We start from the raw sequence: 27,016 nt of genomic DNA on the forward strand, positions 1-27,016 counted from the left end.
GCTTAAAAATGTACTCAAAACTATCAAACCATCACAGTGTTTCCTTCTGCTACTACGACAAACAGCAAACTGCAACCATTTCATAGATTCTGGTTTATTAATGCATTTCAAGTAGTTCAAAAGAAATTATATCGTTGCACAATAGCTTTGCAAATTTAGTAAAATGTTCAAAGTAAGCAGGATGGGAAACAGAACAAAGAAAAAGTAAATAAAGACAAAAAAAAGGACTATTGAAGACAGTGTATAAAACAAAAGACAATAAATCAAGACAGTAGTACTGAATCTACACCATTTTGGATGCTCTGTTCACGTCACTTACACTTCAGTGCACATTTTCTCAACATCAAAGCAACATGTGAAAGACGGACACATTTCCCAGAGTATTAAACACCCAACATACCCACATCATACCATGTCAACTAAAAAAGGGAAGGATGATTCCAGAAAACAGTCCACGCTCTCTCTCGCTCACTCTCTCTCACACACTCAAGCTTTAAAAGTTGCCAAAGACAATTAAAAACATACTCAGACCCACAAAAAGCACTACCAGTAGCACCAAGAAGACAAACAAAACAAAATCTGTAAAAGAAGCAACAGAGATTTCCTTTCTTGTCAGTTTAGAAACCTTTCTGGAGCACATTGGAGTAACTATTTTGTGATGAAAGCACCACAGCATTTTCAATGTACCCGTTCGGGAGAACACATTGAAGGCATTTCTCTGTGAAGCGGCCGACTTGTTCACTGCATAGACTCTGTCTGATCAATAATGCAACATCCTGGCACAGAAAACAACGTTGAGTTGCAAGCTGTGCTCGATACAACTCTTTTGCAAGTGAGTAAGGGTGTCTTTGCTCGATAACAAGTTGTTCCCTTCTAAAAGAAAATGTGAAGAAACTATAGATATACATTTCTGTCTTTGCCAGTAATTCAGCTTGGGGTACTTCGCCCTCTTATCCATCTGTCAGCGACGTTGACCTAACATTACCCTGACTAAAGATCAAGTTAATGCTAATTAATTAATCTCAGGACAATGTGTAGAATATAGTTATACAACATTTTTCAAATGTTGGCTGTTATAGTATATGTGTATCAATAATTTCCTATAATTATCAAACATGGCTACGCCCTAAGTGACATCACTTACAATGCATTTCTCCCAATTTCAGCAGTGCTCAGATAAACTGCCACCTCATGCATTGTTTCAGCCCTGGTGAAGACTACTGACACTCGTACACCAACGTCTGTCACGCTGCTCTGAGTAGGCACATTTTTAATGCAATTACACAAACCACAAACCCCAAACAGCAGGGAAACAAAAAGGGCAGAACAGTTGTGGAACACAGTGATTGTTCGCTCTGATAAAAGGTTAAACAGCAGCAATGAAGCAACAATAAAATTAAGAGTCTCGTTCTCCCCAAGTGATTCAGTTCCTCCACATATACACAGTCATGTGAACTGCAATTCAAATCAATGAAAGCATAAATCCACACTCACATTAAAAGCAGACACCTTTCATATTTGGCTGCAGAGGCCTGGAGGATCCAACTGCTTCCGAGTGGTTATATTTAGTCTTTTTTTTTTTTTTTAATGACTCCAGGTGTATGAAATTGAAAAGGTACACAGGTCGCAACAAGTGAGAACATAGATGGAACAATCACACCAGAACACTTCTTTTCTGTAACAACTCCTCGGCTATGTCGGCTTCTTTGTCCGCGGAGTTTCGTTTTAACACGTTCTCCTTTTATACTTTGGCTATTCTCATTGTGAATGTAAAGACACATATATGTCGCACAAAGCGGCTGCTTTACAAATATGCCACAAATCAGTGCCAAAGGAAGGACTCTGTGGAAAAACAGCTGTGACAGAATCAAAGTGTGATACAATCAGGTTGATAAAAAGCTTATTTTCTCACCATTTCTTTCTGTGCCACACTATATACCTTCATATAAACGCAATCCCATATCACAACAAGAAATACACATATCCAATTATTTCTCCCCCTCCATCTCATAACAGATACCACTATATTCTTATCAAGCTCATGTGTCTACATTCCTTTCATACAACCTGTCCTTTGCAGCGCACGGCAGCTCATGTGAACTCTTCTGTACAGGCTTCAGCCAGGAGGGACGTTACCCTGAAACATGCATGGAGCCATCTTTTACACTTATTTGCTGTTGTTGTTTTATTGATCCTGAGAAGGTGAATTCAAATAGTAAATAATTATCATACAGAAAATCTATTTCATTTGAAACACTGAAGAAAAAAAAAAAAAAAAAAAAAACTACTGCAACATCTGTACAATTGCACGCGTAAAGAACATGTAGGCCTTAGAAATGAAAGCTTCTTTGAACTTTGATTAAAAACAATCTAATCACATTGGCAAAAGACAAGTTTTCCTCCGACACAATGTCTCCGCTGTTTTTGATTGGCAGCAAAAACTAATGTGACTTGCAGTCCCTGCTATCGTGCTGATGATGGCAGCATGTCAGAGAGGAAGAGCAGGAAAGAGAAAGGTTTGCACAAATGGAGGAGAGAGGAAAGCAACTCTGACAAAGCTGCTTCTCTCTCTACCACTCTGATACAAAAAAAAGCATTCAAAAGAAAAATGAAAAGATTAAGACCACATAACAGAGATCAGTAAATTTCTCTCCCTGTCCCTCCTTGGAAAAATTATTTATTTCCTATAAAAGCTATGTGAACCACTGCTAAGCTGGCTCTCAGAGCAGAGTTGCGTGAGTCTGTTAGGCCCCCAAAAAACTTTGGGCTTTGTCCATTAAAATTGTTTCAGTTGCAAGTTCTTTGCATTTTGCAATATGTGATAAAAGTAACTCTTTGGAGTGAAGTGCTCCTATATTGTAGGCACTAAGAAGAACCAAGGCAAAGAGCAGACCAGCGTCTCAGCGTCTCATCTGTCCCATTTGATAGTTCTCTCTGTGCTGACGGTTGGACCGTTGGCCTTGTGACTGCTGGTTCGCCTGCTGCTGTCTTCTCCTTTTCAGTGTACCTATGAGACATTGACATCTCCGTTAGTCTCAAAAACAGGACTATGAATTCTACACACTGATGATACTCCTTTTGTACACTCTTAGAAGCGAGCCCACAACAGAAGACAACGCCATTACATGTAAAAAATGATTATAACTCAGTTCTTTTGATCCATTGATCTTTGTTTTCTCCATCCCATAAAGCTGCAATCAGGTCTTTCTGTTAACAGTGAAATGTCATTGTACTGTAAGCATACGTTTAGAATGCACTGTATGAATAAATGAAACAATGAGGCAATAAATGAATGAATAAATTATGAAATAAATATTTGCAAATGTATTACATGCAAATATAATATACAAATGTACGCTACTTGCATTGAAGTCCATTTACTAAAAGCGATTGTCGTTTGTCCCCGTCTTATTTTGATCTCAAATTGAAATGGCTGACGTAGCAAAAACATGAATTTCACTCTCCTGTAAAGAGCCTTTTGGAGAACACTGTTCTATGTACTGTACCTGGCAGTGGCTTTGGTGGGGGAAGTTTGGGGTTGCTGCTGGGTGTGTGAACGCTGCAGATCTTGATGAAGCCAGCCATTAGCATAATCAGAGCGATGCCCATCAACAGCACTGCCCACCAGTGAGCCTGAACAACACAGAGCAAGAGAGAATTTTTTTTTTTTTTAAAGGCGGAAATCACTGCAGAAAGAGTATCTTTAAGTGTTTGCGTCATTCTGCGGACAGACGTTTATTGTCAGCTTCACTGCAAATATTCCTCTAATAGGACACTCACCACTATCCACTCTGCAATGTTCTCATAGAGTTCTGCATTGAAGATGGCTTTCTTCAGCCTTGCCAGCGGCCCGTCGGCGTCCACCAGACGACACCTCTTGAACACATCACAGTAGCCCTTAAAGTCGTTGCAGGGTGAGCCGGGCTGCAGCGTGGTGATCTTCTTGTTGAAGAATTTAACCCATTTCTCTGAGCCTGTGCTGCTACAGGTGCTGGGATTCACTGAGGGCAGAGGAATAAGAAGCAACCTCTGAAACACTGACAGGAACCTCTTATTTTGAAGAAGTGCAAAACACAAAACTAACAGCCACTGAACTGTATCAGATAATTCAAGTTTAAAATTCCTACAGGTGATCCATGAACAGTCTCGCAGTATGCCACTCACTTTTTTCCATGCAGCACACATGGCACAGCTCAGCTGCCTCATCTGGGCCTTCCTGGCTGGCGCAGGTGCAAACCTCCAGATTGTACTTCTCACAAATGGAACCGGAGCACACCTATCCCAAACAAGCAGGAAACAAGAGGAAAAGCTTTTGATGTTTTCTTTCACTTAAAATATAAACTCATGACATGAAACAGCTAATGGGCAATAAATATCAGCATACCCCATTGAGGCAAACTTGTGTTTCTGAATGGCAAGAGGTGAAGTTGTCCTTTGGCTTTGAGGAAGGACACATGGCAGTAGCTCCATTGCAGTAGCCTTCGTTGGCACATTCGGACTCAAATCTGCAACTGTCTGTAGCACCTTTGAAAATGCACTGTGGTGTACAACATGGGCCTTGGCTGGGACTGTGCAAAAAGAATCGCAAGAGTGTATTCAAAAGTCAGTCAAATGTCAAAGTTGTTTTGTGCTCAATAGCTCTTTCACAAATTACTGAATGTACTCTGACCTGCAGATTTTGCCAGGTTTAAGTTTGCACTTTTTCCCATCCTCTTCATTGGCATTAAAGCAGCAGGGGTCTTTACACTGATCGCTGTAGCCACAGTCACACTCCTCTCCAGGTTCCACAAGTCCATTACCACAGATAGGCTGGCCAGACTCTGCACACACAGACACAACAGATTGAAAACAATCTCTCTCTCAGGCAAATAAAGGGGAACAGATATGTTTATACGAGGTAACTTACCGACAAAACACTCGTCTCTCTTCTTTGTCAGAACAGCACTGATATTGCGGATGCTGCAGATGGAGAACTTGTTATTGTTGAGCTTGTCCCCTGATGTAGCTCTGGCATACATAATGTAGTTTCCCCGCTCCTTTTTGTCCTGCAACTTAGACTCTCCAGGGGTACATTCGATGCCAGAGTCGTGCTGTAAAATAGTAGGCGAGTAGAGGTGAGAGGTTTGAGAGAAGGTTCAACATAAAACACTGCAAGGTTTAGCAAGAGAATGTAGATTACTAGCAAAGGGTTGGTTTTTAAATCATAGTACTTACAGGGGAGCCAAAGTTGTGCCCGACCTCATGAGCGAAGGTGATGTGTGACACCTTGGGAGGGACATGGGAAGCATAGTTCTGCACAGTGATGATTCCAGTGTTCAGAGACTTCCTCTTCCCATCAGAGTACAGTTTGCTCTTTTCACAGATGCCCCCAGAGCTTCCTGTGGCACGAGTATGAAAAATAAGAATGCATTGTTATTATTTACATACTGGACACATCTTCCCAGTTGTTTTGGTATTTTAACAGTAGGAAGTTTCACTGTTGCAGATAAAAGTAAAATAAACAGGAAATAACTGCTTCAACAAAAAGCATGTGAACTGAAGGGATCAATTGAACAAACATTGTTCTCGCTCTCTCTCTCTCTCTCTCTCTCTCTCTCTCTCTCGCTTGCAAAAAAAAAAAAAAAAAAGGAAAAAAAAATATTTCATCCGTGTTGTCTCATTATCACATACTACACAGGAGTGCCCAGGAGAGAGCAGGACTGACTCTGGTGGTCTGGTGTAGAGCAACTCTGCATGTTGAAATGCAGGATGATGCAGAAATCCGTTAGATGTGAGGATTCAGGAAATGTCTGGTTTTCCTTTGCCCTATAGTAAACCTGAATATACGGAGTCCTTTTCACCTCAACCACTAAGCCAACTGATTAAATGATCTTCATTGGTTGCAGAAATGCAAGATAACATCGAGTAGCATTAACGAACTGAAAAACAGAGCATCAATACGGTTTCATATTTTCTGATACCTTGCATGTGTCACCCAGCATTTGTTTTCACATACTTTTGGGGTTTAAAAGTGCTGCAAGAACCCGGCTCATTTCCATTCATCAATATTCATGAGTTGCTTTGCATTGACTATCTATGGTTGAGTGTGAGTGTTTAGAGGGGGGGGCAGGGGCTATAAGGCTGATCTACATGTGCACATTTCCAGGTGACCTTGTGGTGTATAATAGGGGAACGTTGCCTGCAGGTGGTCAATCAAACGGTTTTATGAACCCGATATATTTTTTCACATATGGATCCTACACACTGTCTAATAAATGAGGCTTCTGGTCCCTAAAGTTTGTTGCTTTTCTGTACTTTGAATTATCTAAAATAAAAGTGCCAAAACCTAAATCAACTTAAAAAGCACAGCGAAACACTGAAAACCACTTACAAATCACTCAATAAGCCTGCCTGCAGTGCTGCTGCTTTTCCCGTAATCCAGTCGTTAAGAGGCAGCTTCTAGCCGCACACAGACATGAGACCAGAGCGCTTCAAGCAATAAACAAACTGTCCATTATGTGTAAGTGTACATAACTGCACATTTCATGACTCGTATACATTTTTCAGTTTGTATACCACATGTATGTATAACCCCTCCACTGAAACCACTTGCGTCAACAAACGGTCAGATCAAAAAAGACACACATTAGTTGTGCTTCACCAGTGTGCCTGAAAGTCATTTGTTCCCTCTGTTCAAACATTGACCACACAGCTCACTACCACCCAGCTCCTCTCCACCTCTTCCACACAATCAATACGGGCAAATTAGCAAAGCTGTAAGCTAAAAGAATCGATTGCGTGTGTGTTGCTGTATTCTTCATGTCGAGATTGTATCTAAGCTTATTCAAAGGCATAGGAAGAAGGGCCCGCCATGACTATCTGTCATAAATGTTGATAGAAGATTTCTGGGGGATGAACACTGCATGAATCCTTACAGAGAAGCAGAGATGAATGCCTGCTGGCATTCACTACGACATAAAACTAAAGGGTTGCCCCTGTGTGTAGCTTCTGATGGTATCGTATAATATGTGAGAATAGGTTCAGTTAAATGTTCCCACTCAGATTACACATTGTAAACTTCAGAATAGTTCGTAACGCCTACAGCACAATTTCCTAAATACTCAGTTATCAAAAATTAAGCAGGTGATTATCGACTCAAATATAAATGACTTCTAGTGTGTAAAGTATTAGGTGTTTCTTTGTTGCTGGACGGACAAACTGACAATGATTTTGCAGTTATACACATTGCTCAGGAAGTCAATTTTTTAAAGGGAAAATGTTATATTTGTTTTTTGACTCACTTTGAAGTGAGGCTGTGTTTGTGTGTCCATGCAGGCGGAGGGGCAGTGAGATGGTGATGTGATAAATGAGATAGTGAGGATTATCAGGGTCTTCTGGGGTTAATGGAGACACAGTCCTATTTGAGATTTGTTCAATTTTTCAGGGAGCATCAAAGCCCTGATAAGAGAGACCAGACTATGTAACCAGCAGTCCAGACTCTGCTTCTTCTGCTCAGCGCAGCAAGTCTGCCACTCACGCTGAGATCTGGGGTCTCAAACTAAACTCATCTCAAGTTAAAAATAAACTGATCAGACTAATCAAAAATGTGTAGTATCCTGCATGACTGGTATCTGGTCATTGTAGAAAAGACAGTACTGTTAAACTCCAGAAAAACGTCCCTGCGTTGCAAAGCAGCCAACCAGTTTACATGCTTCTAAGTAACACAGGAAGTCAGGCAGGCTCTGTGTGTGTTTGTGTTTGGTGCCAACCTGAGGGAGCCCCAACCCAAGCCAAGCCAAGAACCCCATCATCAAAGTCCCTGTCAGTGAAGACGTAGGCCAGGCAGTAGTCATCATGGTTCTGCTCAGAGTTCAGCTCCAAAAACTTCTCCACTCCGATGTTGGCAAAGCGGAAAGGATTGGTCCGGTCCTTTTCATCGTCCGTGCTATTTATCTGAAAGAAAGAGAGTTCAACAGTTACAGGGGAAAAAGAGAAAGGAAAGACACCTCTACTCTACTAGAGGGAACTCAAGTCTGTCCCACAATGTTCACTGCCAAGCAGACAGATCAACAGACTTGTCCACTCAAAATATTGACAGGTTGATCTCTTTCAGGTCAGTTGTCATATAACCTGATCCTGCAGCACAGCCCACATGTTCAGACTTAAAATGGATGCCGACATGCACCAATATAGGTTCCAGACACTTTGACACATTGAGAATCAACTCACCCTGATCCTCTTAACCATGAAGCTGATGTTTCGTATGCCCATGAAGTCTGTGGCCTGGTAAATGGAGTCGATGGCCTTCACATGGCTGGAGATCTGTAGAGAGTGTCATTGTTTATTAGCATTAAAGCCAGTACAACACTAACATTATGGCTATTTTCTGTCATTTCCATTCCAATGCGGACAACCGGCTTTTCCACATTCTGCTACATTAAAGGGGAACTCCACCGATTTGACATGTCACAGTTTGTTTACAGGTCTCGGGCAGTTCTACTGTGTGAAAATAGTGGTATTAAGACTTCGTTAAATGACGAGTTTCCATTTTGGAGACACAAATTTGAAAAAGAAAACCTGTTAAGGTGATGTTAGACAAAAATGAAGTCACCAGATGAAGTGGATAAAGACTACATTAACTGCTACTAGAATGACAGACCTGATTCTCCAAACGAACTGTCAGAGATGTGGGTGCATTGTGGATAATGTAGGTTTTGTCAAGGAAGAAGAAGTCTTGGAATAATAACCACAATATATGTAGTTTTTCTGTATAAATGTTGACCCTTTTTTTTAAATGTTTATAAGTCTAACAATGGTAAAGGAGTTCATCCATCTATTTTCTGCTGCTTATCCAGAGTCGAGTTACGATGCCAGCAGGCTCAGCAGGTTAGTCAAGACGTCCATATTCCCAGGTGCGTTTTAGTGTGATGGTTCAGCATGTGGGGGCTGCGCCTTTACTCTCGGGTCCCGGTTGAGCACAAATAAAAAAAAAAAATGACCGAGCTGCTGCTCTGGAAGCCCACCACCTGTGGGATAAAGGCTTTGAGGTCGGGTGTAGCAGCCAAAAGGCTGAGTCGACCGCTGGCATCAAAGATGGTACAGCAGTGCAATGCTAATCAGCACATGAGCACACTAAGCTCAGGAGTAAAGCATTCTTTTGCAGCCTCAAGTGATATTTACATGCTGATGTATGTCTACATACCTGGGCAATGACAGCCTCTCTCGTGCCATAGTATCTGAAGAAGAGGTGGTCAGTCTGGATGAAGAGCTGGCAGGTGTTTTTCTCTTTCCCTGTTGCCCTCTTCCTTCTCAGAATGACGGGACCACGAGAGCTGTCCTCTTCCAACATACTGTTCACGCCCTGTACAAAAGAGGACGGTTAACGCATTTCCCAGTAAAACAATCAGTTCTGTTCTCATCTTTTTCTTTCATCACATTTCCCTCCTATTTTGCAAGGCTATCGCTTTCAGACAAAAACTCCTGGAGAAAAGAGTTTACATGTAAAATGGTTGAACATAACTGATAATCAGGTGTTAGATCAAAAACATGTACACCAATGCTAAAAAGTAAACATACTGTTTGTGTGAGGTAGGTTGGAAATGAGAAAGGATCCATTAATCTCCTGAGCCTTGCCCATCTGTGTGTTTAATTATGAGTGCAAAGGAGGGGTGGGGTTTTGATTTGATGCTGGCACTTACTTCGACTGGCTCCTTTATCGCGGACGCCTGTTTCTTCCTCATCCTCTCAAACACAGAGTGGTCAGCGCAGCCGCCCTCTGAGCCATACTTATGAGGATAATCTGGCAGATAAGGGGGAGAAAAGGGAATGATTGTGAAGAGCTTATACTGCATCCCAGATCTATTTAGAATTATATGTGGTGGACTGGAGGAGGTGAATTAAGTGCGAGTTTGGTGCCAGAGTAGCTGCATTAAATAAAAAGCTTAAGCGACCGGGTTTATCTCTCTCTACAAATCAGTTATCGCTCTCTCGCCTTTATATCTTTCTTTCAACTCATCGTCTCAGCAGAGACAGGAAGTACCCATGATCTGCCGCCACTAACTGAAAAAAATTGCTTCTCTGTATGTCTCAGGTTTTTTCCAATTTATCAAGAAATTCAGGTCAAGAAATGTCAAACAATGCTATGTTACAGCGAATTAGGGAATTCTCACAGTAATTACAATCAAATTCATAACAATGTACATGTCAACAATAATATATGAATCGGCGTCTCGCTACAGTATGATCATTTGGCAACAGCAGCTATCTTTAGGGGATCACAGAAACAAGATTTACAATCCCCACCATAGATAGTTCAAACACAGTCCACCACTGGCCGCACCCACATTAAATAATGTTTGATTTCCCTAACGTCCCTGAAAAGCAGTTACAGACAACAGCGGTATGAATAAACAGACCGGATAAACAGAATGACTGCTGATTGAATTTTAACCTATGACATACTGCTGGTAAAAAGGGCCTTATGATTACGCGTGTACTTTTTTAGCCAAGCAGCTGGTGTAACCCTAACTATAAAATTATGCTATAATGCTACCAGCAAGAGTTTCTGCTAATAGTGAAAATAATCAAAAGGAAGGCAAGTGTGCTGGTGTTTTCTATTAACTTAAAGCAAGTGATATACAAAATGTGTTTTGGGAAATATAATCAGATTTTTCGGACGAAATATTTGTATTTGTTAGACCTGCAAATCAATGTGTTCTGAAATTGCTGGTTTAACCAAAGTGCTTTAAGCTAGAGGGTCACTTGCTTGCGAGCAGCTTGCATTTGTAAAACTCATGATCCCACTAATAGCGGTGCAGGACATCAGCCTGGCTGTGTCACAACCATCATTGGTCATTCAGCAAAGAGAACAGTGCTGTGCTGCTTACTAAACTGCCTGAACACACACTGAAACGACACATTCAACCTCTGACAATGTGTTTTTGAATTTTTTCTGAGAAAGACGCCTTTGTCCCCACAGTGAATGCTGTCTCATTCAACTGCTAATCAAAAGGCCTTTGCATTTTAGGCAGAAGTACAAAAAAAAAAAAAAAAAAAAAGTTGCCAAAAGTCAGAAGCAAGGACTCCTGTGTCTTGTTAAACATCATCCCTTCAACTTTTTCCACCGATACCATCATCAAATACGAGAAGAGTTCCACAACAACATTTCAAAGTTGGTCTGAGGCATTACTCATTACAGGCAAATGTGAGTTGAATTTTGAAATGGAGTTTTATTCTGAGAACTATGTTTTATCTGTAAAGATTTAAAACTATCATAAGAAAAAAAAAATAGTTAGAGTGAATTTCAACCATCTTAAAGAATGTGTATAAAATAAGCAAAGATTTTGAATTGATTATAGCCTAAATATTATGGTACATTTGAGAAAACATCCACGCAAGTCTGCACGCCCACCACACTCCACTCTTACTCAGCAATGATTCGCAAAGAAGTCTAACAGACATGAAAATAAAGCATTCAGATCTGACTCTAGTTGTAACAGGTAAGGATGAAGGCCAAATCTCTGACAAAATAACATATGTTCGAAAGAAAATACACAAATCTTGATGTTCTGTTTCCTATGGGTAATAAGAAGTCCTATATATTCTGTAAAGGTTTAATTTTTCTTCACTGTCCCAGCCCTCCAACCAGCCTCTTCTCCCTCATTACTGACAGATGGACATGCTCCTGCTGTGAGCACATGACTTAAACACCTCATCAACCCCTACTGGAACATTAAATTAGGTGCTTTCCTCTAAATCGAATCTGCTGGCTGGTTTCAGATACATATGCTTAAATAAGAACATCTCCGTGTGTTTGTGTGTTCAAGAGAACAAACCAACAGGAGGGAGTGCAGTGAATATCAGCCAGCCTTAAGCCAGGGCAGGGCTCCTATCAGACTCCCTGCCTGTCTGCTAAATGCACCTTCTTGGGCTGGAATCATGAGCGTCAAGTTACTGAATTGTGTTTTGACACATGCAGTGTTTGCTTCACTGTGTTTTCCCCACAAACACAGCTTGCCTGAACTCTACCAGCTACTTCCAGACATGTTCAGAGTTGTCTATTGTTCAGGAAAAGTTTGAAAAACTTGCAGTCTCCTGAGACTGAATCTCTGAATCAGTTGTAGTCTGGCCATAAAAATAGCTGAGTCATGCCCATGCTGTATCAGGCTCTAGTCCTGCTTCCAGTATAAATAGTGACCACCGAGCCAAATCCTGTTGTTGCCAGTCTGTCAAACATAACCATTTCTCTTGAACTAATTTACCATCAGCCTCACATTACAATTTTGTTGCTGGTGTCAAATTCAAAATAAGTATATATTTTTTATAAAACAATACAATTTCTCAGTTTCAACATTTGATGTTGTCTTTAGTCTATCTGCAATAAAATACAGATTTTTGCAAATCATTGCATTCTGTTTTTATTTACCTTTTACACAGCGTCCCAACTTTGGAACGGGGTTGTACATTTCTACAAAGACAGATTTCAAAAGGTGCCAGTAAAACCACTTTACTGTGACTTCTAGTCCAAAAGCTAAATGTATGATTATACTGAGCCTAAGAAATCAACCCTTTTCCCCTTGTATTGATGTAAATGTCTTGCCTTTTCATTAATAGTATACTTACTGATGTCATCCTCATGATAGATAACCGAGTGGAAGGGAACATCCTTGTCCTGCAGGTACCTCTCTGAGGGTTCAACATAGTACGTTCCTTGGTGGGTTTTAATGAAACCCTCAAAGCGCCCATCGACCACAGAGCCGTGGGTCAGTGTGTCCTTTTCTCCTGAAACACAGCGGAGGAGGAGGTTGAGCAGAGGCAGGCAAAACATGACATAGTGTTTGTCTGAAAAGAAAGATCAGAATTTTAACAGAAGTAATATTGTTGCACAATGAATAGATGATACAAAACCTCTGGTCTGAATATTCAAGAAGGTACCTGTTAGATAGGCCCACATTTTGAGTTACAGTGGTATAATATAATAACTCATAAGCACTTCATGTCTCTCATAAAGACCGTCTTGATAGGTTTTACCTTAAGCTACTTGAAGGATACTTCAAAGTATTCTTTCTATCAACTTAGACAGTGTTCTCAATGAGAAAAATATAATCGGTCCCACCGGGATCTCATGTAGATTTATTTTCTGCGATAAATGCTTAAATAAAATATATATATAAATGCTAAATAAAAAATGCTTTATTTTGGTTTTCCCAATGTTTGCAAAGCAACTTGTGGAGTTGAGATTTTCTTGCAGCAAAATTGCAAGAATTAAAATTAGTTCTCATCTCTTTATTCTCTAAATTTAAAAAACTTTTAAAGCTTCAAGTTACAAAATATAATCCTGCGTGATAGTAGTCATGTAACTTTACAAAACAGTCTGTGACTGTAACATCGAAGCCACATCTTCTGTAAAAATATATGCTTCTTAAATAATATTAATTCCACTAATTAATTTCCAAAATAAAAATGAAGGGCAATTTCTTACAACTAAAAGAGTGTGTAAAACTCAGATATTTTTATCACAGGGAAGTGCAACAATTGAAGGCCTAATGCCCATGAGAAGACCACATTTGCAATGAACCCAGTTACTTCCTGTTAGGCAGTTTTTTTTCCCTGATCAACCAGCATGTGGTTTTATTACTGATAAGAGGAAAGGCTGAAGAGCAATGTTGACTGTGAATTGAGTTGTTTTTTGTTTGATAAAGTGAGTTTTGTTTGAAAAGGCAAATTTTTTTTTGCTTTAATGCCTTCAGCAGAACTTCTCTTACGGACCTTTAATGCAGAGAAATTGCACGAATTTTGCAAAACTGTAAGCTTCCGCAAATATCGTGGAGTTAGATTTTTCATTTGTATAATTAGTGATCGTGAAATTGCGAATTCCAGGAGGTACTGATATACTGATATACATTGCTTTGCTCCCCTTCTCTTTGTTTTACACACACTGATCTTAGCAGAACAAACAGCCTTGTTATTGGCCATGTTCATTTGAACTCTGACGGAGACGGGCCACAGGAAGATATCCAGGAAGGGAAAGGAATGAGAACGGAAGGAAGAACAGCTAAAAGCAATTCCTGTGTGATTTGGGTTGTGAGCTGTGGAATCTTGTTCAAAAACATTTGATTTCGCTCTCCGACAAACTGCCATGTGTGAGATGTTCGTCAAGAGATGACTTGGAGTTGAAAAAAAGAGAGGTGACAATGCAGACTTTTCAGCTGGACTTACCAAAAATTTCCCCACTGTAAATATGTGATGTATCAATGGGTAACTCCTCCCCTGATACATCAACAGTGAGATCTGGAGAAAATACAGTTGTATCCCTCTTCAGCCGCAAGTTAAAATACCTAAAAAGAAGAACAGGAGATAATGTGCTGTTAGATAAATCATTAAACACCAAGTGCAAAGTTTTACTTTGAAGCATTTACACGTGGGCAACGTGAATCCCAGTCCTGCTGACAGTTTCACACTCAAACCCTCCAACCTGGCACTCCTGAAGTCCTGCTCCCACCACAGACTGTTAGTGTAAATAGCACACACACACTGGAAAGCTGAGACAGGTCACAGAGAACTTAGCAGAGAAAGCAGCATCATTTACGAATCTGTACGGAGCTTCACCCTTCAGCTGTGGAGGTTGTTGCTCAGTACTGCCGTGGTCAGTCAGACAGAAGAAGAATTACGCCACAAGGAAAACTACACGAACATTGCTCCACTGTCATCGTGCAATTTTTCAGAATTCGTGTTGATGAAATTATGTCAAAGACAAAAGGGCAAGCACCACGAGTTGCACATGAGCCACAAGCTTCCCTGGAACCCGAGGCAATGTAGTGCGGGAGTAGTTCAGAGGAATGTTGCCACTCACCAGAAATCTCTGAAGGAATCACATGGTTAGGTTTCGAGGTGTGACGCTTCCTTGTGATGACTCATTACTACCTCATGCTAGACCCTTTATGGATTGTACCATTTTAGTTTTGTAATGTTACATTACATCAACGCTGTCTGCAAGAAGGGGATAAGTAGACTCTTTTTCTTGAGGAAACTTCGATCCTTCAATGTGTGCAGCAAGATGTTGGAGATGTTCTACCAGTCTGTTGTGGCCAGTGCATTGTACTTCGCTGTGGTCTGCTCGGGGAGCAGCATTGGAGCCGGTGACACCAACAGACTTAACAAACTGGTTAAGAAGGCCGGCTCCATCATCGGCTACAATCTGGATAGTCTGGAAAAGGTGGTGGAGAGGAGGACGCTGAACAAACTATTATCCATATTGGATAATCCTGACCACCCTCTCCACCACCTGCTGCAGGGACAGCGGAGCACTTTCTCCAAAAGATTCCTCCAGCTCCGCTGTCACAAGGACAGATACAGGAGATCATTCCTGCCGACCGCAACAAGACTGTACAATAACTCACCTCTGGCAAAATCCATCACATAACAATAACACTGTTGACTGTGTTTCTTGGTTGTTTGTATATAATACATATAGATATATACTGTACTGTATATACTGTGCATTTTATATTTTATATTTTTACTGCTATTTTATTGCTTTTCTATTATTCTATTATTATCTTATTGCTTCTGTATGCTGCTGTAGCGAAAAAAAAATTCCCCTCGGGGATTAATAAAGTAACTACCTAACCTAACCTAGCACAATCTGAAAAAAGGAAAAAAAGAAAAGCTGGCACTCTCTAAGGCTTGGCACTTTATGACAGTTTACAGGTAATCAGATTTTTCCCTACTTATCTTGTAAGTAGGCTACAGTTTGCTCATTTTTTTTAAATCACATCTTTTTGTAGGCAGGTGGTAACCTCATTTAATCAAACTCTGCAGCGTCAGTGCATATTTTTCATCCCCAGAGTTTGTAATTGAGATTACAGCCTCCAAGCCAAAGTTTTACAAATGAAGGTGAGTTTAGGAGGAAAAATAGTAACGCTGTATAAACAGAATTACGACTCTGAATGCGTACGTGAAATCATTAATGGATTAAAACAAAAAGAAACACAAGAGGCACAGGAAACAGATGATTGTGGTGAGTCTCACATGGTTAGGAGAGTGTTTGGGAAAATATTCGGAGGCAAATAATGTTTTATGGGTCAAACACAGAGCAGGATTTCCCCGTCCAGCATGACTCTCTGACCTGTACCAGCATTCACACTTTCCTGTCATTTCACACCCCTTTTTACTACCAACAAAATGTTCCATTTATATGTTTACTGACTCCAAAGACACAGATGATTATTATCATTATTATTATGACTATTTTGTTCCATCGAATGACTCCGCATTGGTTTACTTTGATTTATATTCAGTTTGTTAATGATTAGGTATCGAGTGTTCACAAAAACTCTCTTTTTTATGTATTTAGTGCTCGATCTGTTTTTCAAAATATAAATAAAAGGATCAAGTGGATTTGCAGCCTCACACAAAGTGATCTCATCGAATAATTTTCTGTCCAAGGACCACTTCAATGGAAGCCAAGAGAAAGGTAACAGAGAAAGAAAAGGGACTTTCAACAAACATGAGAAAGAAGACTAACTAGAACTGCTGAACAAAGGCTGCAGTATTACCTGCTGTTTGAGGTCAGCGTTGTGAGGTCAGCAACTGGCAATAGATAGAATATAAATTCCTCTTCCTATTATGCATCCTGGCACAGCCTTTACAGTTCCTGGCCTCTCGCCACCTTATTAATGGCCCCTGCAACAATCAATATGACCTCATACCTTCATCTTTACCCCATCAAAAGCTTCATCAACCCATAATACCACCACGCCACTGTGGTCACGGCCACAGATGAATCCTTAAGATTATTTAGTTAGAAATGTTCTACTATTGGGGATCTGTAGAGCATTCAAAATGTTAAGAGATGTAATACTGTCCATGAGGACAGTTTCAATTAAATAGTTTTGATAGAGAAGCATCTCTCAGAAAATGCAGTTTATGAAACAATACCCAACTAAAGGCACCAAACCTCCATACCTGGAGACCATAATTCAAACCTAAACTCCAGCCCTGTTTTAAGAGGCAATTCCTCAACAAGAGGCCAATAAGAATGGACACCTACAATGTGAATACAGGAACAAAAGTTGAAAATCCATCCTGTCTGACCGTTTCAAAGCTTTTGAACAAAACAACAATAAAGACCCTGACACACAACTTGGGGTTTCACAGACTTCTCCATCATTAATCAATGTTTTCAAAAGCCTTGTTTTCCACTTGATTAAACAGAAAGATTTCACTGTTTAGGGTTTACGCTATACTTTTATACCCAGTGGAAGTTATTACCCGCTAAATGCAAACTCTATTTTTCAATGCATCACTTTCCAGACAGAAAACGTGCGGACGAATAAACATGGCATACAACCGACAGGAAGAGAGGACGCTGCGGATCAAGTCAGTGCTGTTCATCTCACAGAAGCAGCTGACTGATAAATTATTCAGACATATCCAAAATGCTGAACATACTGACTCCAGCATCTGACAATCATATACTTTGCTCAGTAACAGGTCAGCCTAAAGAAGAAGAATGCCCTCAAGCCACATCCAGAGATGGTGGCCCTACAATATCTACATGATGTATATCTTAAACATGTTTTATTTCAAATATCAAGCAGTTGACCATCTATGAAAACCACAGTATGTCGACATTACTTCTATTACCACCTCAGAATATCTTGTGTTTATACTTTTTGCCTGCTAACTGCACCTGTGCTTAGCCTGCGGCACTAAACACACAAGTTCTGTGTGTGAGATCCAGTCATTTCTGATCTTACAGTACAAGTATGATAACAAATAAAGAACAAATTATTGGTGCGCACACACGTGTATGTATGTTTGCTCCCAATAGTAACTCAATTTCAAAATGCGTGAGGGTCCTGTTATGTGAGCCTGGACTTTCCTTATGTTTGCCAAATATTTTCCAATCCTGATATAATGCAAAGGAGAAGAACACATCTCACAAATGAGTCTTGTTTTTGCAAAGTTACACACCTAACTGAAATGAGAATTGTGTCACCTGCACCAGCATTGTATTAGCAAATGATTGGGTACATTTTTGGCACCTCTCATTGTAAAGAAGCCCTCCACTGAGACCCTGAGCACTGCCTTGTTCTGTCACCTGATCCAACCACAAATACTCATGTGAGTGGGCATACACAAGAAAGCTTTTCTCTTGTTACAACAAACCTCTATAGTGCAGCTCTGCCTTGGGTTCTTGGGTTCTTACAGAAGGGAGAGTGTTTGTCTTTGTTTGCGCGCGCACACACGCGCACGCACACACGCACGCGCGCGCACACACACACACACACACACACACACACACACACACACACACACACACACACACACATATATAAAACTTAATGAATTCAGTGAGGTGAGGATATAAAGAATAAGATAACCTCTAACTCTAACCGCCTTGCCTCACCCTCACGGTGGCCGTGAATCTCGCCGCTCTCTGGAGTGTTTGTGTGTTTGGTTTGTCTGTTCTGGGCTACTGTAGAAACATGGTGGAAGAGGACCCACTCCTATGTAAATATTACAGGCTCATCATTGGGTTATGAAAACACAGTGATTGTTAGTTCCAGGTGATTACACACTAATGAAAACATAATCATGAATATCATGTCACATTTCAGCTAATAGATATCATAAAATATTACAAATTGAATCTTTAACTATTCACAAATCTCTCGTTGTGTACTCATTGCACGTTCAGTGAACTGAACTTAATTACACTATATTAAAAACTGGCCTGCTCCTCTCAGAAAAGGAGCATTATCCGTGCAGTACTAACACTTTTTCTCCTGCTACTTATTGATCCCACGGGAGTTTGTTTACAGCAGGTGTGCTGTACTCCTTTTTAGACACTACATTAGGCTCAGACATTGAAAATGATTAGTTCACCAATACAAGCCTTAAGGTTGGGCGATATATCAATTCAATTCCAAGTGTTGTTTGAGCAAAATGTGAAAAACATGTAAATTACAAAACAGATATGTTCGAAAACAACCCCAACACTCGCAGTGAGGATCTTTGGAGATACCCACAAGTTTAAGCTTTGCTTATACACACTAGAACAATAGCAGCAGGAACTGAGGACAAAAAAAAAGATCCAAGTCTAATTACTTCACAAATACGGTAATAGTTCCTTTTTTTTAAGTCTGATGCCGAAAAGACAACTGTGCTGTGTAAAGTTTGTAAAATCACAGTTCAAACTAAAAGTGGCAGCACGACCAACCTGTTTCAGCACACGAGACAAAAGCACACAGTGGTGTGAGTCTCTTCACGATGAGAAGCCAGCCTACATCCCAGTTCTACAACCACAGTTAAAGAGCAGCTAACATTAGCTGCCTGCCTTTCCACAGTCATTCTGTATAACAAGACAGGGCGACAGTGGAAGGACATCGTCATTGGCATTTTATATAGGCAAAGACATGGTAACCATTAACAGTTAGACAGCTCTGTTTTACCGGGATACTGAAAACCCTAATGGGGTTTTATTTACAATGTTTGCTACATGTAAAAGGATAATAATCGTGAATCTAAATTCGATATGGAATCTTTTTTGTCCATGTCATCCAGCTCAATGAGGCTGTTTCTCCAACAACAGGTAGGAGCACAAAAGCAAAGGAAAGGGATCTGTTTGACAATCCACAAGTGAAGAGAAAAAGAAACAGTGCGGCTGAGGTAAACTATTCTTACACACTTCAATGTGGCAAAAAAAAGGAAAAAGAGCAAAAAGGAAAAACAGATAGGAATGAGAGTGAGGCAGAGAGGGACCAAAAAAGGGACATTTCCCATTAGTAAGAATAGCCCAAGTGCTGCATTGGGATTATAAAACAGTATATTAGGATATATATATATAACTACAGCAGCAATATTTGTGTGCAAATTGAAGGCAGCAGAAAACAAAATTCTATTGTATACGAGTGAAGACAACTATAGTCATGAAGACCATCACTGCATTCCTTCTTGATGTTGAAATATGCTGCACAAATACGCTTTGCATTACTTTAAACACCTTAGAACAGGGGTGTCAAACTCATTTTAGTTAAGGGGCCACATACTGCCCACTTTGATCTCAAGTGGGCCAGACCAGTAAAATCATAGCATAATAACGCATACATAACGACAATATTTCTCTTTGTTTAAATCATTGGTGAAGGTTTTTGGATGATAAACCCTGTTTTAAGGTCTTTCTACAATAAACTAGAAACATAAAGACCAAAAACTCAGAAAAACTTGCTTTGTGACGCATTTGACGTCAAACGCGTCACAAAGCGAGCAGCGAGCGCGGCTGCCTGTGGCCCCGAGCGCTTCTTCCCCTGGAGCAGACGTCACATTTACGCTGTTTTTGAAGCAATTTCTGGATCGATTAAAAAAAAAAATAACAAAACGTTTGTACTCATAAACCTCCATATTCTCATAGAAATGCAATTTATGTCTTTCTGTAATTTTCACACTTAGCAAAGTCATCCGGCGGGCTGAGCTGGACCCCCTGGCAGGCCGGATCCGGCCCGCAGGCCGTATGTTTGACACCCCTGCCTTAGAAGAAGAACTGATCAATTAGCAATCAGCTAATTGCTGGAGCTCAACAATAATATTACTGTTGCTTGTTTTTAATGTTAAAACCTTGCAGATTTGAACTAACAGCATTTCAGGTAATTTAATTTTCCTGCTCCAGCACTGCAAACAGTTTACTTTATTCACACACTCGGTTGCAGCCTCGTCTCCTTTATATACAAAGTGTAAAGAAATCAGCAGACACTAACCTGAAAACATTTAAACAGTGTTACTGCCTGAAATAACCTGTTTCCAAAAACAGGGTTGGCAGTAGTGTACTCAGACAACTAAAATGTATTCTCAGCACAATGACATTTACTATACTTTTCTAACTAACTACAGGTCTGGTTTAAAAAGGAAAACAGCATAACCAAGTCATAAATGATATGAAATGCCACAACTGAAGTCATTAGGGAACAGAGTAATCCTTTCCAAATCCATTTCACAAGCAAATACATTGCTTGCTGATTATTAATGCAAACAGTTATATAATCTTTTGGAGACGATATGGTAAGTAACTGAGCGCAGTGAAGCAGAGCACAGCACAGCACAGCCCATAGGTGAAATGAGTGGATAAATGGCATCAACCCAAAGGCATCACATACAATTAATGAAAAGAAATTGGAAGTATTTTATATTATTCAACATATTCTTGAGTAAAAATGAATATTTTCTGATGTTTATTCTTACGTCTATATATGAGAGCAGCCTAATTTGGGGCCGCACTTTCTTTGTTTTGGCCAACCACAGCATTTGACAAGCTTGTACTTATTCTCATTATTCTTAAATGCGGTAAAGCCTTAACCATAATGGCTATGAACAGTACATTTTGTGTAGCTAAAAAGTACATAATATGAGTTTTACAGCAATGTAAAGCATAGTACTGTTAAGCTTCCCTATTAAATTACATTGGCCTACGTCTTAGCAATGAAAAATTATGGTTTTCTCTCTCTCGTGCTGATGCTCATGTGCTGCTAGCGTGTCCTGCATCACTGACTTTGGGCTGCTAGTCAAGATGAGAGATCGATTCAGTGGCACACTGACAAGACAAAATTTAGAAAAAAAAATGGCAAGACGACTGTTTTTGACATTAATTTCTCCTAAATAATCAAATTACTACTAAGCAGGTAAAAGGGTAGTGTTTCAATTATTCTGAAATTTTATTTTAGATTTAGAACCTTAATTTTCTGTAAAATATATAACATTTTAATAAAATTTATTTTCACATAACATAAACATTTATTTTTGACCCAAGGCCTTTCATTTAGATTCCTTTTTTGGCCTTTCATAGGAAAGAATTTGAGCATCTCTGGTCTACATTATGAGTTATTGTTCACTGCAAGAGTGCATGGAGCCGGACACAAATTTATAGAGCAGAGTAAGAAGACAGAGAGAGGGAGTGAATAAGTGAGGATGTGTGTGTGTGTGTGTGTGTGTGTGTGTGTGTGTGTGTGTGTGTGTGTGTGTGTGTGTGTGTGTTTGTACTTAAACTGACCTTCCGTGAGCGTGGAAGTCCAGGTGAACCATCCTGTCCTGAGAAGAGAGCGCCCTCTTGGCTCTCTGGTGACTGTTGTGCAGGGCTTCTGTGTCATATGATAAACCTTCATAATGGCGAATATATTTGCTCAAAGGGTTCCCAAACTGACCTGAAAGAGAGTTCAATGGATCATTAATACTTGCCAACAACTATTTGTAACTATGGGCCTTTTTCACAAATATTTTCAAGTCTCATAGGAACTATTACTATTTTTGTAGTCCTTAACTATTATTAATAATAACAATAATAATTATGGCTTCATTCTATTCAAGTGTTCGTGTAAGTCATGACAGGACCCTGAAACTGAATCAGCCAATTATAATTCAACCATATTACATTTGTTTTATAGTTTACCTGTGCTTTTCCTACATCTGAATGTCTTAATGGAAAAAGGCCTACAAAGCCCTGCTGGGAAAACAGTGATGAATCTCTACAATAGTGACCGGCTATAGTACAAGCCGTCACTCACTCGACATGCTTAACAGGCTTATTCAGCTTATTGCCAGGACCCCACAGAGGTAATCCAGCCAGCTTTCATACCAACCTTTTTTTTTTTTTGTTCTTTTCACAAAGACAAAGAAAGTGCTCAGTTTGAAGCACAAGTGAGGAACACATGATGCACATCAGGTGACTGAGTTTCTGTTTCAGTAGTACTGGATATCATTGTGTGAGCTGAGCGACTCAGTTGGTTGCAGCCTGTTTAAATGCGGTTGTACATTCCAAGGGACATTGAACGCTACCAACCAAACGTCAGTCTGAAGTGTTTGGGTCGTAAAAGGAAAGACTAAGACTAAAACAAAGTTCTCACTGAATGTGAAAATAAATTCTAAGGGAAGTGCTCCATTTAAAGAGTGGGGACTGGCGCTGAGCTCTACCATGTATCATATACCATGTATCATGTATCATGTACCATGTATCATGTATCATGTATCATGTGCCATGTATCATGTATCATCCATGATCAGCTCCACCTTGCCTGTACTTTTACACTGTACTGTTTTGTTCATTGCTGTGGGACTTCCATTTGGTGGGAGTCACAACTCCCCAAACAGGGAGAGGCTGTACCAAGCTAGCAGCAACTTGTCCATGAACGCACTTGGAGAATATTCCAACAATCAGCTTCTTTAGCCCTTCTTCAACCTAAAATAATGACAGCAAACCAGATTGAGACCAACAACCAACCTGAAGAACAACAAGATGGCTATGGGATTTAGGGTAAGCGTGAGGCTGTAATGAATCAGGGAAAATGTTGATTTTGGACAAAAACAAACACTGGTGGCTCAGATTGCCCAGATCAGCCTTCTCAGGAGGATGTTACGACTCTATTAATGTGTAGTTGTGACAGCACAAAGCTGATTTGTCAACAGAAAGTCATTTGAATAGTAACTTGGCATGCAGCCTGATATCTCTAGGAAGCGTTTTTTCACATTAACTCAGAAAGAATTAACATATATTCAAAAAATTAGGAAACTACGGTGTAATTTCTTGTTTTCAAATAGAGTACAGTTACATGCACATTCTTTGTTGTTATTATGGTACTAAAACGAGAACAAATGTAATCATGACCTGACAGAATCATCCTACTGTATTTGGAGCTAAATTGATTACCTCATTGGGATAGATGACATTTCTGGGAAGACAGCAACAAATGCTGAAGAAAACTGGCAGCCAGTTTTACTGTAAAGACGACATCATCATAACTGCAGTGCCATCTGTTTCAGCCCCGGTGGAGTGACGGAAAGGAAACCACTGACAGAAACGGAGGAGGTGGTAACAGCATGCATCAAAACTGATCTGAGCCTTGCATTACCATGCATGCTGGGTGGTGGCACGAACAGCCTGGAAACCCAACACACTGAGCACCCCACAGCTCAGGGCAACTTAAATGTCTCTCCTTAACATTGTGTGCTACACAATGCTGGAAAAATAACAGAAAGAATGCTGCCTGAAACCTACAAGCATCAGGGCTGACAAATATGGTCAATAACAAAACTCCATGCTACATTACTCAAGACAATTCTCTGCAGCAAGCCAACCCTGTGAGCTGGCCAAGTAACAGCAGCTGTGCCAAAAGTAAGATAACGTACTTTATCTGAATCACCAGCTCCATCAGAAATGCCTGGGCATGATAGCAGAGAGAAAAACTGCATTGTGTGTCATGTCATCATCACTGAAACACACCAGGAAATGAATCCAAAACCAGCCATAAAATAACTTTTTTTTTTTTTTTTTTAGCTTTATGATGAGTTTAAACAAAAGTTATAGCTGCTACAACAGTATTTCCTGTAGAACCAAGTCAACATCCAAGACTTAACTCAGACATCTTGTGACTTTTTTATGAAAAAGTGATAAGGAAATTTGCCTGTGAAGTGTTTGATGGAGGTGATGAAGTGAAGCTTGTCTAATAACCTATTGCCTAAGCTGCTTGTTCACTGCCTATGAAACAAGTAGGTGCTCTGTAGACATATACATGGTACAAAATTAATGCAGGAACAAAAATAGTAGTTGGTTTTCCTGTCCTATCTTTTGTTGACTTGTGCTGTTCGGTTTCTGAATCTGAAAATCATCCTTTGAAAAATCTGAAAAACATCAGTGTTCTCAAAAGTTAGAAGAAAATAAGGAAATACATTTAGTTACTGGTATTTTAGCATATTCATATTGTTTACTTGGATTGCCAATATCTATTTCTCCACAGTTTAAACAAGGAGCTTCAGCTGTCACTCATGGCTGTGTTTTCATGTTTTGAAATATATGTAAAGCACATTGGTGGTGTAATTGAATAAAATCGGGAACTAAAGTAAAAAAAAAAAAAAAAAAAAAAAAAAGATTAAATTACTTCATTTGTATTTCTTTTCTTCTTCTACAAATTAGGACTCATTGACGCTTGAAACTATGATTAAATTCATATCTATTAAAGTTTTTTTCTCCACTACAGAACAGTCCTAGTTCACATTATGACACTGTTACAAAACATATTGAGAGTTTAAGTAAGGTGGTTGAGCAGTAACAAGCACCCAGTCATACCCCATCTTTCAGTACGACTAACGCAATACACCCCAAGTTGTTACTCATCCCAGCTGAGAACAGGAAAACTGCATTAAGCCATAAGACACAAGATCACGGTGGATCTTTTTCGCCGATTGTAAACAACAGCGGACCACAAAAACCTTCTGCTGGGGGTCAATAGAGGTCAGCGGTGGGAGAAAGGACATATATTTTGCTTTTGTTTCTAACAGATGTTAGAGCTGTCAAACGGAGCGCAGCATATCATATAACCACTGAAGTAACCTGCTTTCAATGCATTATCCCGCGGGCTAAACTTCAGCGTTGAACTAGTTTGAAATGATCCAAACACTCCTAAACACTCCTAAACACTCCTGCTACTTCCGACTCTCTCGGCTGAACAATCGCCATTCAGATTTATGTTTGTGGACGTAAAAACCTTGTAACGTTAAGTTTTCCACTCAGGAACTGTCAAAACCACAAGCTGTTTTTTTTTTTTTTGTGTTGTTGTTGTTTTTTGTTTCTACCGAAGAGTATTTAAACATTTATCACCCAGACGTAATTAATTAAACTGATACAAAGCCAAAGCAGGCTGGCCAACCTGGCCCGGGTCCGCACTGGCACGAATAAACACCGCTACGATCACTACGGTGAACATTAACGTTAGCCAGCTAGCTAGCAAGTTACAGCCAGTAGTACAACTGCCTGATCCGATTAGCGCCGCTGGTGAACACTGAACACTTTCCTTTCCCTCGGAAGTCAAAGGCAAACTTACCTGTGATATCCTGTAGGCAGCAGACCATCAGAAGTAGTCTAACAAATATCATATCGAAATCCCCTGTAATCCCAGTGAACGAGCTAAGCGACCCAGCGACACCGCTGACTGCTGCTTCTTCTTCTTCTTCTTCTTCTTCTTCTTCTTTCGTTTTCTTTCACTTAAAGCTGTAGTCGCTCTTCGTCGTCAGCCAGCTCCCATCACAGACACCGGGCGGCTCAGCCTGTCTCCAGCAGCGCGACAGACAGACAGACAGACAGACAGACACATACACCGACAGACAGGCCCTCCTCCCTTCCGGCGTATTTCTGCAACTGCAACCCGGACACACCCATCCCTCCCCCGGGGGAGTCACAGGTCGATGAACTTCTACAAAAACAACTACAAATCGCCTCTAAAAGCACCAATCAACGTCACACGAGAGAGCATTAAGTAGATGTGGCGCGCATGTGTCCGGTCCCAGGCTGAAAACACGCACTGTGTGCAGGCACTGTTTTCATTTATCAAGTTGTTCACCTCCGCGAATGAGGACTTCCGGCTTTACAAGTGGAATATTTTTTCATAATAGAGCGGCTATAAAGGGGTCATCTCCACTTTATTTTAGTCTATATTCTTTCCAGTGTTACTTTAATGTTTTTGCATTACTTATTTTTGATAGGCTAGATGTTCTTATGGTTTTCATGAATGAGTTACGACAGTTTTAGAAAGGTTTGAAATATGTAAAACCAAACCAGCCTTGTATGTTTACAAAAATATGTACGTATTAATTTCTTTCTTTAATTAGACCTCTGACCCTTTTATTTATTTATCTTGTATTGTTGTTCTTTTTGATTTTTCTGCCAGATTCCTATTTGATATAACAAGATTTTTTTTTTTTTTTAAATACACATATTATTTAATAGCTCTCTTATTATCATGTGTACAAGCTGGGTCCCCATGTAAGAGACATACAGTGCATCCGGAAAGTATTCACAGCGCTTCACTTTTTCCACATTTTGTTATATTACAGCCTTATTCCAAAATGGATTAAATTCATTTTTCCCTCAAAATTCTACACACAATACCCCATAATGACAACGTGAAAGAATTTTTTTTTGAAATTTTTGCAAATCTATTAAAAATCAAAAACGAAAAAAATCACATGTACATAAGTATTCACAGCCTTTGCCATG

At 39.9% G+C, this 27,016-nt stretch overlaps 1 protein-coding gene across 1 annotated transcript; it reads right to left on the reverse strand.

The window, feature by feature from the left end:
- Window positions 1-78: 78 nt before the first annotated feature.
- Window positions 79-26,772, reverse strand: adam10a (ADAM metallopeptidase domain 10a). The gene is made up of 16 exons (XM_069173698.1): window positions 25,845-26,772; window positions 22,025-22,175; window positions 14,197-14,315; window positions 12,601-12,759; window positions 9,678-9,778; window positions 9,182-9,340; window positions 8,209-8,301; window positions 7,749-7,932; window positions 5,215-5,378; window positions 4,907-5,090; window positions 4,670-4,820; window positions 4,385-4,568; window positions 4,165-4,276; window positions 3,781-4,001; window positions 3,507-3,633; window positions 79-3,007 (listed from the first exon to the last, which is right to left on the reverse strand). The coding sequence occupies exons 1-16, from the start codon at window positions 25,894-25,896 to the stop codon at window positions 2,901-2,903; spliced, it is 2,268 nt and encodes a 755-aa protein (XP_069029799.1). The 5' UTR covers window positions 25,897-26,772; the 3' UTR covers window positions 79-2,900.
- Window positions 26,773-27,016: the final 244 nt, after the last annotated feature.

This window comes from Embiotoca jacksoni, unplaced genomic scaffold (assembly GCF_022577435.1).
Source record: "Embiotoca jacksoni isolate LCO1_2020_lvr unplaced genomic scaffold, fEmbJac1.0.p SCAF_6, whole genome shotgun sequence".
Lineage (NCBI taxonomy): Eukaryota > Metazoa > Chordata > Actinopteri > Embiotocidae > Embiotoca > Embiotoca jacksoni.